Source organism: Candoia aspera, chromosome 1 (assembly GCF_035149785.1).
Source record: "Candoia aspera isolate rCanAsp1 chromosome 1, rCanAsp1.hap2, whole genome shotgun sequence".
NCBI lineage: Eukaryota > Metazoa > Chordata > Lepidosauria > Squamata > Boidae > Candoia > Candoia aspera.
Genome location: NC_086153.1, coordinates 207,734,567 through 207,752,687, shown reverse-complemented (window position 1 = coordinate 207,752,687; position 18,121 = coordinate 207,734,567). Strand labels below are relative to the sequence as shown.

The following is an 18,121-nucleotide window of genomic DNA, read 5'->3' as shown; positions in this document are numbered from 1 at the left end:
CTGCCCTCAGCCCTCCGCCTCTCCAGCCTCCTGCCGCCTCGTTCCTGCCCTCCCATCCCAGCTCACCACTGCCCTCAGCCCTCCGCCTCTCCAGCCTCCTGCCGCCTCGTTCCTGCCCTCCCATCCCAGCTCACCACTGCCCTCAGCCCTCCGCCTCTCCAGCCTCCTGCCCTCCCGTCCCAGCCCACCGCTGCCCTCAGCCCACCACTGCCCTCAGGCTGCTGCCACCCTCAGCCCTCCTACAACCTCTCCACCCAACGTCACTCTTGCACCAGCCATTCTGGACCCAACCATTGCCACACCTACCCCTCCTGCACCTTCCCAGCTTACTGTCGATAACTTTTTTTATTGTTTTGTGTGTGTTTGTGTGTGAATACGGAATATTACATAAGTTTAACCCTGTCCTGATATACCATCCCAATGTCCCATTTTTGTCTCAAGGAAATATGGTCAGCCTAGGCATTCATGGGATCGCCAAGGGCAGAATGGGCAGTATCTTCCACATTTCTCAGTCTACAAAGGCTTAAACAGTCTGAGGGGTAGTCATTTTGCCACAAAAATGTTTGACCCTATATGGAGATGTTTGAGCCCCTCTAAGATAATGCATTTAACCCCTTTAAAGTTTATATTGCCACACTTTCCAGTGAAATGGTTTTTAGGTGATAAAAAGCATAACAAAGCTTTTATAGGAGGGCAGCTATTTCTTTTAGTCTTGCACTGTGTGGAATTGCTATCAAAATATTTCAAGAGCATTGTGTTTGTTTTAAAGGTAGCTGATAATCGCTTGTGATGCCTCCCCCCACAGAAAACAGAAAGGAAGAGAAACCGAGAACCAAAATAATAAATATTTATGCACTTTATATCATGTACATGACTTGTTATATCTAACAACTATTAATATGACTACATCATTGAGCACATGCTGAGGAGACAGTAGGAATGTATTTATATGACCAAATTTCCTTTTCAGTCTGTGGGTTGAGATCATCCCCATATGAAACCTGGATGACTGAAACAGTAATGTGCAATATTACAGAAATGACCGTATGAAGGTATGATGAACCTGGGTTTCACTGCAAGCTGCTAGCCACATGTATTTAGTGTTGTAGACTAAGCCGATAAGGTCAGAGGTCATAGACCTCCTCTACCAGAAGCTCTCTGGGTTTAAACATCCCGCCTTGATGGAGTGCTTTGTAAATTATGCTGCCACCACCTTCTTCCTGAGAGATGCCTTTACCTGGCCTCCTATTCTTAACCCCAGTATAGGAAAGGGATAAAGAGATGGAAAATTACAGGGAAAAAGTGGGGTGGGGAAAGAAATCTTACAGGAACACCTCCTGGCCTATGTACCTTTGAGGTATGTGACTAAGAAGAGCAGTCCCCAGTCCTCGGGGAAGTAGGCCGAATTCATATATTCCTTCACTAAAAGTAAGAGGGAAAATGAATCTTGAGCTCAAACGTAATCTTGTCATATAAGAGTATGTAAGACATGATTGGACGTTCTTGTACTTCCCAGTTTTTGAATCACCATGTTATATAAGTCCAATGCAGAACTGGCAGTGGAAAAAACCTCCCCAGAGATTAGCTAGAAATTGTGATGCCTGCTGACTATGGAAGGAAGATGGCACAAATCAACAGTTCTACTTTTGCCTAGTGTCCATGGCCATTTTCCTTTTGTAACCACAGATAAATTGATTATTGAGCTCATGTTCTACATTCTCATTGTCCTTCTCTTGTTCAGCTGTAGTGGGGACTATTGTTATGAGAATAAGGCTGGCCATGGCCTTGATACATTGTTTGCTCCATTCTTTCCTCCTCTGACATGTATGGAAGAAGATCCAGGGTGTTCACTTCTGTTTTGGTCTAATTGCCGTTTTACTGTTTTCATCTGTAACCATAGAATCATAGCTTTGGAAGGGACCTTGGAGGTCTTCTAATCTAACCCTCTGCCCAGGCAGGAACCCTCAGACCATCCCAGATAAATGGCCCAACCTTTGTTTGAAAATCTCCAGTGACAGAGCACCCATGACTCTAGGGTGACTCTTAATAGCTGTCATGGTCAGGGAACTGTTTCTTATTTTGAGTTTGGATCTCTTTGTGTAAAGCTTCCACCCATTGGTTCTTGCCTACCCTCAGGCACTATGGCAAATAAATCCACACCCTCTTCCCTGGCTGTGACAGCCCTTGATGCAATGGAAGACTGCTATCAGGTCTCTCTTTAGCCTTTTTTTCTTTAGGCTAAACATACCCAGTTCTTCGAACAATTCTTCATAAGATTTAGGCTCCAAGCCCCTCACCATCTTCATTGCTCTTCTCTGCATTCTTTTCAATTCCTTGGCATTCTTCTTGTATTGTGGTGACCAAACTTGGACACAGTATTCCAGGTACAGTCTAGAGTGGAACTATCACTTCCCATGACCTCAATACTATACGTCTGTTGATGCAGTACCAAGATTGCATTGGGTCTTTTGGCAGGTGCAGCATGCTACTGGCTTATGTTTGATTTATGATACCAGATCCTTCTCACAAGTACTACTACTGAGACAGGTATCATCTGTCTTGTACCTGTACATCTGACTTTTCTTATCTAAGTGCAGAACCTTACATTTATTGCCATTGAACTACATTTTGTTGGGAAGGGCTCAATATTCAAGACTATAAAGATTATTTTGAATCCTAATCCTGTCTTCTGAGATGTTAGCAATTTCCCAACCCCCACCAACTTTGTGTTATCTGCAAATCTGCTGAGCCGTCTTTCTAACCCCTTGTCAAAATCATTTATAAAAATGCTGAAGAGCATCAAGGTAGACACAGTTCCATTAAGGACCACATGTTGTGTATGGTTGTTTAACCAATTCTGAATTCATCTGGTAGTGGGACTATCCATCCCACTATGGAATACTACAGTGTTCCATTTTATGAACAAAGAGGCTATGGACAATTGTTACCAAATGCCTCACTGAAGTCTAGGTACAATATTTCCACTGCACACCCTTGGTCCACTAATCTAGACAGTTTGTCAAAAAGAAAATAAGATTAATCTGGCTCAACCTATTTTTAACAAACTCATGCTGGCTTCTAGTAATCATCTTGTTCCTTTCTAGGTGTTTGAAAACTTACTGCTTGATTATCTTTTCTAGGATTTTCCCAGGTATTGATGTCAAGCTGATTGGTCTGTAGTTTCCTGGGTTTGAATTTTTCTTTGTTAAACACTGGGCAATCTTAGCTTTTCTCCAATCTATTGACACTTTGTAGTCCAGGAGTTCTCAAAGATGACAGTCTGTGGTTTTGAGATTACATTTGCAAATTCCTTTAGCACCCTGCAATGTAATCCATCTGGCCCTGGCAACAAATTCATTCAAAGCACCTAGATGTTTTCTCACTCCTTCCTTGCCTCATGTCCCCCATTGTGCACCTTCTGACTGGTTGTCCATTTTTCTCTTTTGCAAAAAGACAGATGCAAAAATAGGAATTTAGAAGTTCAGCCTTCTCCCTGTTGTCCATCACCATCATGTAATAATCTCAATCAGTAGACTGTTTCCTAGACTTATCTGCACATACCCCAATAAACTTTTTTTTTGTTTTTTTGGTATTTTTATTGTTTATGGCAAGCCTTACTCATTCTGAGTCTTAGCCTTCCTGACCCCATCCTTACAGTATTCAGGTTATTTCCCGATATTCTGTCTTTCATATATGCCCCTTTTCCATTTTTTAAATTTTATGCCAAATTATTATACAGTGTAATACTTATATTCTAATTACAATGCTGAACCAAGGTCACCAGAAGTATTCTGTATATTTCTGTTGTGGGAAAATATCTCTTCCATACTGGAACTCTCAAAATCTTTCCAGAGTAGGAGAAGTAAGCAATTAGAAGATTTTTTTTTAAATTCAAAACCTATCCTAGATAAAGCCAGTCACAAGATCCAGGTTATCTAAAACCTGCAGCATGTAAAACTGTTTCCCTATGTCAGGGACCTTGAACATTTATTTTATCTTATCTTTTGCAAAATGAAAGCACAGTTATATGTGCTTCAACATCTCATGCAAATATCTTACTCAGAAACCATATTTTAAGAGTTGAAGCCATTAATCGTATAAAAAGTATGCTTATTCCAAGTCAGTCAGCAGCAGTGTCGTTATCACAACATTAAAAGAAGTTTCACATCACAAAAGCGATTATAGGTCTCAATCTTACATTCTTTCACTACTGACTAATTGTTTTCCACAAAAAGGCAGTTATGAAATGATGGAAGGGATACCAGGCAAGGAACAGGATGTGAACTAAGAAAATCAACACAGCAAAGAATTGATCATTAGAAAGCATGGAAATAAAGTTTATAAGCTTACACAATAGATATGTATGCTCATTAGGTACGAGGATAACCTCCCAGGTCTAAGTTGTACTGAGGTCATAAATCTGCACCACTTCATACTGAAGACACATTCACATGATTTCCACATGAAACTTCCTTTCCATGTAAAAATAAATGTCTTGGAAAAGAAAACTATTGTAACTTCTCTGATCAGCTAGCAGTTTATTTGTGCAGGGTTTCTCTTCTTGATACAGCAGTATTCTGTTATGGAAATTCCTAGCTGCAGTCTGAAGTGGTATTAGCTGTATCTATCACTTCCTTGAAACCAAGGCCTCTGGTGTCTCATGGGCCCATGGATGTTGAGATACCTTTATGAGGTAAGACTGAAAGGTGCCACAGGGTCTTCTCCACCATAACTTGTAATATAACTTACAAAATTAAAAACTTATGCTGAATAAGCTACCATGTGAATAGCTGCTAAATTTTTTCTAATGTCTCAATAAAAACTTAGTGAAGGAATGACTTAATTTTATTTCAATAGAAAATGTGGTCAGTAATGAGCAGGGGAATGATTTAACATTAGCTCTTTCTTGTGACACTGTCAGATGCTTTCATGTTCATTTATATTTGGATGAAGACCAAGTGGGTGGATTATGCAGATAGATAGATAGATAGATAGATAGATAGATAGATAGATAGATAGATAGATAGATAGATAGATAGATAGATAGATGTGTGGGTACCCTATAAAAATCACATGTTATTTTTCAAATAATCTAGATCTTCCTGAATAAGAGAAGGTGCTTGTATATTTCCAATGAGTTGAAAGAGCATAAGCCAATACTTTCCCATCCTTTCAAGTCACTGTAGCCACTGTAGGCCAGAAAAGTATTTCCTCAGGAAAGTCATGAGATGAGATTCTGGCATGACAAGTTACACTGTGGCATTTGCTACCTCAAACCCATCTTAGAAAGTTCCCCTTCTTGCTTCCAAAAGCCAGCTCTGTTTGTCATCTGCAGCAAAAACAACCAGGTCTCATAGCATCAGTTGCACACCGTGATTATGCCTCAGCTTTCATGGCTCTTGGTCCACTTCATCAGAGGTAGGGGCATCGTTCTGAGCTGCAGTGCCTTGCTGCAACTCCAGCAACACCTGAGAGTCCCCATTCCCCAACCTGAGGGGACCCCCAGGGACAGGAGCTTTAGGAGGCTATGGTGAGTCAGAGGACTTTGTGCGTGAGGTCTTCATTTGTGAAAATGTGAACATGTTCCACTGGAAAATAACATTTAAAACCAGGGAGGCTTCAGCTGCAACCAGGCTTCCGGGTTGTATTCTTGATCTGTTTCAACCACGGCAGCAGGAGCAGCAGCAGTGCTCTAGACAGTCAAATACTATAATAACACCCATAACACTTTTCTTTTTCAGAAATCCAAGAACATGACAGCCAGGTGAAAGCCATAAAGGACCTTGTACAGAGATTGCCCAGGCCAAACTACGACACCATGAAGATATTGTTTGCACATCTGCAGAAGTAAGTGGAAAAGCTATGAAGCTTTAAAAGAAAAAGTGGGAATTAGAAACAAAAATGGCAGGTTGGTTTTCAGCCACGTGCTGTACTGTTTAAATGCTGTACTTTTTCAGTGCATAGTCAGCTCCTATCAAGCCAATTGTGTGGAATATGTTACATTTTTAAAGATCATCCCATACTAGATTTCAGACAGAAGGAAGTTAAATGGAAAGGCATATTTAACATTACTCTAAGCTGATTTTGGCAAAGGAAAGAACAAATGGAGCCAGGACTGCCCCCTTCCTTAGCCTCATGTATATATGGAGTATATGACAGTGAGACATTGTCTTGTATTAATAGATGATTCCTTGCCACTGTTTATCAGTATATTTCTTTAGGATTGTGAAAATTAACTTTTTTCCCCCTCTCTGGCCAGTTTTTTTCCCTTAGAAAAAAAGTCAAAGATTTGAAAGTTGAATTTAGAAATAGAGAACACACAGGTTTGGTTTTGTTTTGTTGCCAGAAAGTTTACTGGTTAAAAAACATTATATATGGATCCGTTTCCTATAGGACAAATCCAAAGTACCCTGAGATAAAAGAAAAATATACTTACTGGTGTGGTACCCCAAAACATTTGTACAAAATGTTACAGAAGAGTTTACGGAACCTTTATGTTATGGAGATTCTAAGCAGTAGAAGTGGGACCTACTTGAATTGGGCTTCCTTTTCCTTCCTAGCACTCTAATGTACATAATTAAGAAATAAGGGGGCTCTCATAAACAAAATACATATTTGCATGCAAAACTGCACCTTTGAATCCAATACACTGTATTTTAACTGTATAAAGTTTATCCGCCACCAGTGAGAGAACTCACTAACAGAAGAAGTCAGCACCTAATCTTGCTTTCTGTGTAATAGCATATTGACCCTATCAAAAAATTTTTAAATCAGTTCCATGAGCTTTAATCAATTAATTAACTTGATATCCGTTTGATGACACACAAACACACAAACACATATCTTAACAGTGATAACACTTATGCTGATTGTAAATCTATACACCTATTGCCAATGGAACTCAAATACATTAACTATATGCAAAAGATTCAGATTCAGTCTTTAGCATGTGCACTTGGGGCTGAAAAAGATCCTGTAGTCTGAAACCCTGGAAATCACTGTGAATCAGTATAGGCATTATAATTTAAACTAGATGCATCAATGGTCAAAACCAGGGTTTCTCAACCAGGGTTCCATGAACCCTAGGGTTCCACAAAGATCACTAGGGGTTCCCTGGGAGATCACAATTTATTTTAAAAAAATATTTCAAATTTGGGCAACTTCACATTAAAGAGGTAAGTTTCATTCTTTATTTTTAGTTTAAGAACACTGTTAATGGATATATACAGGCCTACCCATGAAATGAATATAATAATTTCGTAGCTTCTAGCCTATATTTGGGTCTGAATGTGCTGGGGTTCCCTGAAGCCTGAAAAAATATTTCAAGGGTTCCTCCAGGGTCAAAAGGTTGAGAAAGGCTGGTCAAAACTCGGAAATACCTCTTTATGTTCCTCTGTTAAAACCTGCTAAATTTCAGCAACATTCATATCTCTTGAATTTCTATACTAGAAAGTAAGAATTGTTTAGTTGAAATAAGAACAAAATATTAAATGGAAAGAAAGAGTTAAACCCACAGTTTAATCCAAAAATTGACCACACAAAGTTATATCTAATCAACTGTTTGGTGCTGTCTACTTTCTGAAATGATAAATAACTAAACTTTAACTGAAAAAGAATAGGAACTGATTTTTGGCCCACATCTATATATGTATTACAGATTTTCATTCATATGTCTATATCTGTACCTATACCACTTTCTTAGTCAAAAGTAAACAAGATACTGAAAAGTTCCTTACAAAAGTAAAAGGGAAAAGGGAAAAATATAGATTAATATTAAAGAAGACAAAGGTAATGTCAGCCTGCATGTTTTTGTGAATGTACAGTGAATAACAAAGAAGTAAAGGTGTTAGATAGTTTTCTTTCTTGGGGTCAAGAATAGACAGACAGTGACAGTACTGAGAATAGGTCAAGATGATGATCACCAGACTTGATGGCACCTAGCCAACTAACAAGCAAAAAATACTTCTACTCCTTAGCATAACTGCTAATCCTGGTTCAGATTCCTAAAGAGCACTGAACTCTCAAGGTTACTTTCTAATGCAGCTTCTTCACCATTCAGGCTATAAATACCTCTTAGCTGTATTTATCTCTCTCACATAGTAAAGAATGTTAATCCATCTTACTTGATTTCTCTGTAATAGTGAGAATGAAGCAAGAATTCAGCTTTGCCTCCCTCCCCCCTTAATTGAATTCTCTACTCAGTAGAAAGTCAACCGTCTACCTGGAGCTTACTTAAGTCCCCTCTCTTCTGCTACTACTTCATATTTTCTATTCATCAGGCTAAACCTGGTAGTAACAGTGAAGAAGAGTAGCCAGTTCAGTTGACCTTTACTTCTCTACTTTCTTGTTCTCTGAGATGGATTAGATGGGACTGGATGGTGAAGAAGAAATAAAGGATTAGTTAGACCAAACATAGTTGGTGAACTAGAAGGGACAAAGAAACTCACAATGATTGTTGTTCTTGTTCATAATCATGATCATCACCAGGATAAACCAAATAGGAAAAACAAAGAAGAAAGTGAGAAGGCTAGAGAAGGAGCTGGTGGAAGGTAGAGCTGTTCTTCATCAGTACACAGTGGACTCCTTGCCAGTGTGTGCAATAAGAATTTATCTCATCATACTAATCACACCAATCTTTCATTCTCTCCACTGTGCTGGTAACATTTTAAAGGCTGGAGAGATGCAGTAAGTCCCATTTAAGAAAATGTTCTGCTTCTCTTAGATAAACTGCACATATTCTCTAAGTTTCACATATGATTATTCTCTTGTTGTTGTGGTTGTGGTTGTTGTTCTGTTTTGTTTTGACTCTGCTCTTACACATTCTGCAAATCCTAACCAACATCTGAAAGGTACCACTGTCTACTTTTCATTTAGTCTAAGTGTATTTATTTATTTAAAAAAAATATATGGCTGCCCAAATTATACAACATAACCCTGGGTGGCTCACAACAGCAGACAAAAATAATAAAGCACATACAAAAAAATTAAAACCATTTCACACAACCAAGGTACCATAACACTCCTATCCTACATATGCATGCACCCGTCTCCACTCCTATTTTGTCCCAGTGCCTGGGGGAAGAACCAGGTCTTAATGACTTTCCAGAGATCCAAAGGGCCCTCAGGACATCAGGGTGAAGGCTGTTCCATAGAGAAGGTGCCACAATGGAGAAGGGCTAGCTCCTAGGTCCCACCAGACTGTATTGTTTAATACAGGAGAGCATGCCCATCCTATCTGACCTGGTGAGATGGCAGATATCCTCAGGGAGGGCCACTCTCAAATAATTAGACCCATTAAAGGTGATACCCAGCACTTTGAATTGCACCTGGAAGGAAACTGGGAGCCAGTACAGCTTGTGCATCAGCAGTATAATAATGTAGGCAACCACGGGGTGCCCAGAAGTGCTCATACCTTCAACCAATGCCATCTTAGTGCTATAATCCAGCCTGAACTTTGACTGAAAGGGGTCCAGATAATGTGAAGTTTGAGTCTGACTCTGACTCTGAAAATGAAATTTATCTTGAGCCAGAAGTGGAAAATGAAACTTATCCGGAGGGAATTGGGGAAATAGAATCCAGGAGTGACTCAGCAGAGCAGGAGAAATTGCAGATGCTGATTGGACAAACTCTGGAGGGAGGTTTGAATCCTCCAATCAGTGCTGGAGAGAGAAGAGCAGAGAAGTGCGCAAAACAAAAAGCAGCCCAATTGGCTGCTGAAGGAAGATGGTGTGAAAAGGATTTCATAAAAAGGCAACCGCACCAATAGCAAGCTGCCAGAGACAACTGATCCTTCAAGCTTACAGCCTCTGTGGAAGAGTCCTTACCAGAGTCAGAAGCCTCGTCCTGTAGCCATTGCGGAATCAGAGCAAGCTTCTCCTGCCATTGCGGACCAGCTTCCTTTGCACATCTAGTCTTACCAATCCAGCTGAACACCCTTGCTTCCAGTTCCAAGCCTCGTTTTGTCGCTCTAGCCACGTCCAGCCTTGTTTCCAGTTCCAAGCCTAGTCTAGTCGCTCCAGCCAAGTCCAGCCTCACTTCCAGTTCCAAGCCTAGCCTAGTCGCTCCAGCCAAGTCCAGCCTCACTTCCAGTTCCAAGCCTAGCCTAGTTGCTCCGGCCAAGTCCAGCTCTGCTTCCAGTTCCACGCCCTGCCTTGCTGTTCCAGCCAAGTCCTGCCTTGTCTCTAAATCCGAGCCTTGGCTAGCCTCCGTGTCAAGCCCAGCAACCACGCAAGCTTCCTCATTGCCACACGTTCTAGCCACACCGAGTCTTGCCACCTCATTGAGGGGTTTAGCCGAGTTCTGCCTTGCTGTTTCGCCACGATCTTCTGCTACTTCTGATTCTTCAGCCCTGTCTTGTTTTCCTCCACTGCCTGGGTGGACTTGATTGAACTGCACTGTCTAATCTATTCTAAGGATTTTCATTGTTGTAAATAGTTAATTGTAAACAAAGAATTTAAGAGTGATTCTGCCTGGCCATCTCATAGTGTAACAGGATATATAATCCACTTCCTCCAGGAAATTTTGCTGCTGTGACCACCACCTTCTCAACAACCTTCCCGAAAAAAGGAAGGTTGGAGACTGGATAAAAGTTACCCAACACAGTCAGATCCAAGGATGACCTCTTGAAAAGGGGGCAGACCACTGCCTCCTTCAAGGCAAGTGGAACTAGCCCCTCCTGCAAAGAGCTGTTAACCACCGCTTGGATCCAACTGCATGCAATCTCCTGAGAGGACTTTGCCAGCCATGAGGGCATGGGTTGAGAGCACACATGGCAGTGCTAACAGCACCAAGGACCCTGTTTACTTCCTCAGGAACAACCAGTTGAAACTCTTCCCAGATAACTGAGCAAAGATAGTTGCTCAGTCACTTCCATAGGACCTGCCCAGCTGGAGTTCAACTCAGAACAAGTCCAAGTGACTTTATGTGACAGATGCCTAGAATAATCTTCACAGCAGTCCTACAGGGGCTCCCCCAGCCTCTCTTTACCAAGGACTGACCAGGTCACCCAAAAGAGGGCCACTGGCCAGCTATCTTTGGGTGCAAAAACAGCAAAGAATTAAGCTCACTTCACCACTCTAATTGCCACAAGAGAAATCATAATAACGGCTTTCACCTGTGTTCGGTTGCATGACTTTCTCCAGCAGCATTCTAGGTGTTTCTCAAATCGCTCTCCCAAAGCTCCACAATAAACCAGAGGATTCTATGGGATTCACAGTCACAGAGTCCACATAAGTGCTATCTCACCCTAGGCTCTTATTGTGTGTTGATTCCGGGCTGTGACTAAGGTCCTGGCTAAATCATGCACCAGAGCTTTGGGAATAACGCCAAGTTCTCTCTGCAGCCCCATAGGGTCCATCAGTGGCAGTTCGTTAAAGAGAACTCCAGGGCCAAGACGGAGTGATCTGTCCATGGCAACATCCCCCAGCACCAGAGCATGTTGCCACTGCCGCAAGAGAGAAGCTAGATCCAAAGTGTGAACTCCACTGTGAGTGGGGCACTTAATAAGCTGGATCAAATCCATGGGTGCTGTGATGGTGGTGAACTGCCGAGCCACCACCAACTTTAAATATAAAGGTTGCACCAACACCTTTAACTGAGTCCAGAAAACAAGCCAGCAGTTAATTAAACAGAAATATCCTGATCAAAATGCTTCCCTCTCACCAGCAATCAGCCTGCTGCATTTCATATCCAGGCCCAGAGAAGGCAGGTTGAAGTGCCCCAGGACCATCAGGCAAGAACCCTGCCACCAGCTCAGCTGCAGCGACAAGAAGCTCAAGCAGTGACGCTGCTGCACGGCAATCCAGATTCGGATCCCAGGGTGGGGATATGAAGGGCTTATAGCAGTGGTTCTTAAACTGTTTGGCCCAATTACCCCCTTTCCCAGTCTTGAATAATGTCATTACCCCCCAAAAAACCAGACTGTTGTTTCACTCAAGCACCTCAGAAGCAACAGTCCCAAACTGAATCCTTGACTCACAAACAAGCAATTACAAATTGCTCCATTACCCCCAGGATATGCCCCAAATTATCCCCAGTTTAAGAACCACTGATTTATAGTTTGACCTCTTGAGGATCTTGTTCCAAATTAACTATTTTTGGCCTGCTATTTACACTTCCGGAAGTGATCTGTTGAAACAAATTAATTCCAACTGGGACCACAGCAAGAATCAAAACAGAAGAATCCCCATCTAGGCTGAGCTCTTTCATTTATATTAGAATAAAAAATAAACAAAAGATACAGCTACTAACTTCATCTGAAATAAAATGTTGTGAGATCAATTAGACCTGAGCTGTATCAGTAGCTGTGGAAGTGTTATTAGAAAGACACTGCCTTCTCTTTCTTGGACAAATCAGATCTTATTTCTTCTCTTTTTTTTAATTATTAAAAATAGCTGCTATTGAATTTAGCCTTGGGAAAGGCTTGTTGTTGTACCCTTTAGGCAGAGCTTATTTTTGCTTTGTTACTATGTTACCAGTATGATATAATTTATTGACAAATTCCTGTCTTTGCTATCGCTTATCAGATCTATTAAAAATAAAATCACACAGAAATGAATTTCATCAGGCAAGAAATGTACAGTATAGTGTTGTTGTAGACTTTCTAATAACCATGAGATACAGAAAAGAAATTCAGCTTTCTAAAAACTTATGAATTAGCTTGCCATATTTTGTTGCTAAGCTATGACCACTACCAGCCATTCATGCTTTAGTTCTCTGATTAGACTACTGTAATACACTCTAAGTAGTGCTACCCTTGAAAAATGACTGAAAATTACAATGGATATGAAATGCAGCAGGCTGATTGCTGGTGAGAGAGAGGCATTCTGATCAGGATACGTCTGTTTAACTAACTGCTGGTTTGTTTCTGGACTCAGTTCAAGGTGTTGGTAAAACCTTTATATTTAAAGCTTGGCAGCTTGGGACTTTAAGGACTCACAGTACATTGCTGTTTCTGTCCGAAGCAATATTCTGAATTTTACAGGATTGTGAACATTAGGCAGGCAATCCCAATGTGGCCTTGCAATTAGTCAGCCTCACCCTACTGTTGTAAGAAATATGGGGGGAAAATCTGATGAAGAAGGAATCAATTAAAAGTTGCAATAATACTTTTCCTTTTTTTAATCCTTATGGTTGCTCCTTTAAATTATCACTGTCATTTATTTGGAGTTTTAAGATCATTGCATGCCTAAGGAGTAGGAAGCTATTTTTAAAAAAAAATGTTTTCTTCAAGCTTCCAAGAAACCCCGTTTCTCATAGACTTACATCTGACCGGTATTTCCCTTCTATCATTTCTTTGCTTCATTTTCCTATGTCTTGTGCATTTCCATCCTCTTCAGATTTTGATTGTAGCTTGTATAAGCAGAAATGTGTTACCATTTGTAAATAGTGGATTTCAGCAATTCAAAGCAGGTTTCAGTTTCTTCCACTCCACTGATTTTATGATCTGTAAGTTTCCAATTCTTGGAATATTATAAACAATCAAAAGGGTATATACAAGCATGTTGCCTGCATAACTTCTTGCAACTAGATGAAATCCAGCAGATGCCCTTGAATGTCCTGTAAACTTAAAAGATCTGTTGCTTCCAAAGTTCCAGCTAAGTGTAACCTAAAGAAGATAATGCGACTGTCTTGTCCTGGCACCCTCTTAACTCTGGATTTTGATCCAGTGAGAGAACTTGCTTCTAAGGTGGTCTATAAAATGTGTCCTCCTTTTGAAAAAGGTTCCCTAGAGCTCTAAAGTTCACCACTGAGCTAGTGATTCGGTACTGCAGAGATTAAGAAATCTTCCAATTGCATGCATAAGGGACTATCAATAAAAGGTGGTCACATGTCAAGAGGACAAATCAAAATTATGACAAAGAAGCAGTGGGATATTGATTTATTGATATTGAAAAGGTTACAACATAGGAGGGAAGAAGAAACCCATGGTGTATTTAGTGCATAGCTCTGAGCAATGCACTCTCAGACAGGATACTGGTTCTACCTACAATAATGAATCTGGCAAGGAGGTGGCTGCATTTTGCTGAAGTGTTCCACTTTAAAATCACAAATAACACTCAGGTATGTATTAGGGACATATATCTGATGATTCTGATGAGGATGGATCTCTATTATCTTCTTCTCATCCCCCTCCTCCCTCCTTTAAGTGGAAAGCGCTGAACCCGCATGCCCAATGATGGCGGAGAGTTTTCCAGCCACAACATCTGTCTTCTTGGCAGTCACTTTCAGGCGCATTGTCAGGGAAGATTACAGTTGCCTCCTGGTTTATCACTTCCTGTGGCCTATCTGACTGCTTTGCCAGGCAGAAGCCAATTCCTTTTGATTCACCTTTGATTTTCAAAAACTTGCTCGTTCCAATTTTTTAATGTTTTAAAGCCAGATGTATTTTGCTGCAGGGCAGCATTCCTTTGCATATCCAAGCATTTTCTCTTTTTCTAGAGAAAATGCCAGACAATCATCAGCCTTTTCTATCTTGCCATCAGTGCTCTTTGCTCTGTTAGTAATACCTTCAGTCAATTTTACTGCCCCTTGATATAAAGCAAAGAAAATGTATCACAAAAAGGGGGAAAATAATACATCCACACACCAATAACAATGTTATCTTGCTTTTACACAAAACATGGGCATATACAGAACTGAAGTGTCTTTTTTTTTCTTTTTGGAAATTTGGCTTTATCCTGACATTTTCCACACATCACAAAGGGAAAAAAAAACTGCATGGTTGAAATTTGAGCAATAAAACAGGATATCTTATGCTGGTTTTATTGCATAGTTCTCCTTTCTGGAAACTATATTTAACAAAAGAGATTTTTTTTTTACCTATTATATACAGTATCTCAGCCAACAGCACACATCTAAGAAGAATGCAACAGTAGTTCAGGCAGGAAGCAATGACAATGTGATGACAGGTTCAGCAGCGATATGCAGAAAGCTGTGGATAAATCAAAAATTAAAGCTATTGTATGACAGCTAGGAACACTTAGCATAGTCTGCAAAATTTCCATTACTATCATATTTTGGAGGGAAGAAAAATGCAGAATATCCATGTGACTTCCACTTGCTTAAGTCTGTTTCAGCAGGTTCAGGCCAACATAGATATCTTAAACTTGTTTTCATTATTCTCCCCTCTTCCCCCATGTAAATCCAAAAGAAGAGGTTAAACACTTAAGGATTGTATGTTTGCTAATAGACTAAAGCAATGTCATAAATTGCATACTGCACTCCCCTGTGAGTAGACACTATTGAAGTAGAGATACTTTAGATTCTATTGTAAGAACGGATGTAAGATGGCACTTTTAAAATGCCTTTGAGTTTCTCTAAGCTCACAAGTGAATGCTACTTATGAAGAGCTAGGAGCAAAAGGAAGTCAATGTAACTTTCAAAATGTTGAGAATTCAAAAGGTATGATTAATATAATGTGTGAAAATGCTTTTAGAATTCTATTGTGAATTTGTACAACTGGAAAATTACAAAAGGTTGCAAAAGTAATTTTTGCAGCTGCATTTTACTCTATAAATCAAATATCATTTGAATGACATGTTGGCAGCTTCCAAAACTTCCTGCAGTATTTTCTTCCTCCAGTTGATGGATTTCAAACCTTCATAACATATGAAAGTTATTTTTCATTTTTCTGCATACATAATAGTGCTTATGACCTAAGTGCATCAGAAGGTTTTACCCAAGATAGATGCAGTACAACATTTTCAATGTTTTTCCATAGTGCTTCAGAGGCAAAGGGCTGGCATTCCATGGCTTAGTCAGAAAGATTCTTCTGAATTAGTAGGACTATAGCTTAAGTGAGGCGCAATGCATAATGGTCACTGCTAGAAACCCCTCATCACCTCATGCACTGATCAGCTTTGCTCTAAGAACTAGGCAAGCACAGTGCAAATCCAACAGACCCTGCAAAGAAGCAGGAAAATCACTCAAAGAACAACAGAATCCATGTTCCCCTATGCTCAGGATTCAGCCTCACAAATACTTAACTTGATATTATTTTTGAATCAGACAACCAAGCAAGCTGTCATGTTAATTTCTTAATGAAAATAGAGCTTCCCTTCTCCATCAAAGCCTGATAGGATAACTCTTGTTTTATATAATTTTTACTCTGCATTGAAGAAACTCTTGAAGTCTAGTATTTTGTTATAAACCTCATCCAGGCAAAAGTCACTTCCAGAATCAACACAGACAGCAGTACTGCTCCCACTGATGTCAACTATGGCTTTAATCCATTGATCTCAAGTTTGGAGCAAAATCCCACATACATACATAAGCTATAAGCATTTGTCTTGACAAATGTGTGAGATCTCATTGTCTCCAGCATGTTTATCTTGTTGTACTGAAATAGGATTATCTAACAAATGTTTTCCATCAAGTGATTTCTGCCATATAGAGGCACCAAAGTTACTAGACTTTCTTGGAGGAGAGAGCAATTGCATCCTAATACTTTTCACTTAATAAAGAATCAAGATACGGAATTAAGAGAAACAGCTTCAGTCCCTTCGTTTTTCTCAGCCAACAGTTATTTTTTTCACAATTCATGTAAACTTCAAAATTCTCAGGCAAGACATGAGCATTTTTTAATGAATAGTTACAAATCTTCATATTTGTCTGAAAGTTAAGAAGTCTTAGCTGGAATGCACTCTCCTTGTACAGGAAACAAACCACTGGCAATAAAATAAAAAAATGGGTAGAGGGACCTAAATCACAGCACAATGACCTCCTTTACAGCATCTGCCAAAGAGACGGTGTTCTTAGGCAGCTTCTCTGAAGCAGCGTCTTGATGTCTATGCCACATACAGATTTATTACTGTGCCTGAGAATCTGGAGGGAAAAAATGTTGATGATATGCCTAAGCAGCACTGAGCTCTGGTCATAGGAAAAACTCCAGAATTGTGGGTACCACACCCACACCTACTGATGTGGTCCCAGTTTTTTTTCTTTGGAGGCACCTAATTAAGAAAACCTTGACTCATTTACATGGGTATGTTTGATCTAAATTATACTCCAAACCACACCAAATCAGGAGCATCTGTGAATGTGAAATGTTTGTTCCCTTAGAATGGGAGAATGAGGCTGGCTCTGGATTGCACATGTTCAAGTGACAAAAAATATTTCAGATGTAGCATACTTCTGAGACTACTTTTCCACTAATAATTTGCAGTTAGTTAAAGTTGTATCTCTCTCTCTCTCTCTCTCTCTCTCAGATCCACTGTTCCCCACCCCAAATTATTACAGGCTGTCTACAGAGTTTCACTTTTCTTCTTTCTTTAGCACAGACAAAAAGGGATGGGTGAAAAAAGAAGTGGCCACCTACTTGGTTAATTTTAGTGGCCACTGCTCGAAAAGCAAATCCAGCAATTGTCAGAAGTTGTCACTGACACAGAGAGCTAATTCCAATGAAATATTTTCCCAGGACTGAGCAAACATCTGCTGGAATCTACTGCTCTTTACAAACTCTTTGTGGATGTTTGCATTTTCTTGTATAGTATTTTCGTTTGTAGGTCTCTGCATGAGAGAGAGAAAAATGTTATACTGGAATTGGCTCAATGTCTCTTTGGAAATCATTAAGAAAACCACTATTTGTTGAATTTCAGTCCTTGAATTCCATACAAAGAGGTATCTTCTTTGATTAGGTATTTCAGACACAGCTTTAAACCACAGTTCAAGCAATTCACTAAGACAACAAATAAGGATCTACCAGCTTCTTCCTAGTAGATTCTACCTCACTGAATGGAATCTTTAACACAATCCTTTGTCCACATCAAAAGCTGTTGTAATTTTACTTGATACATGTTTAAGTTTGCTTTTGAAAACTGGTCACTGGTGAACAATCAATATCTTGGCATCACAGATCAAAAATACTTTGCTCAGCATGATTGGGACTATATTACTTACCAATCCAAATATAGCCACAGTTGGGAGTGTAGAACCTGAAATACTTTCTGGTTTTGGTGCCTGACCAAAACAATGGTGGGAGTGGGAGGATTGCGAACCTGACAGTCCACAGCTAGTAGGCTCCAGTTCACTCTGTAGGTAACTCTGTAGTATAGAGTCACTTTTATACTGAGATGGGCAGTGTATACATTCAATAATTAATAAATAAATAAATAATAAAAAG

At 40.0% G+C, this 18,121-nt stretch overlaps 1 protein-coding gene across 5 annotated transcripts in view; it reads left to right on the top strand.

Annotated features, from left to right (window-relative positions):
- ARHGAP15 (Rho GTPase activating protein 15) overlaps window positions 1-18,121 on the top strand; it is a 492,562-nt gene that overhangs the window by 418,533 nt on the left and 55,908 nt on the right. For all 5 annotated transcript variants that reach the window (XM_063318398.1, XM_063318397.1, XM_063318394.1 and 2 more), the window contains one exon: window positions 5,742-5,847. In XM_063318398.1, coding sequence (XP_063174468.1) covers window positions 5,742-5,847 — 106 coding nt within the window. The remainder of the gene's footprint in view (window positions 1-5,741; window positions 5,848-18,121) is intronic.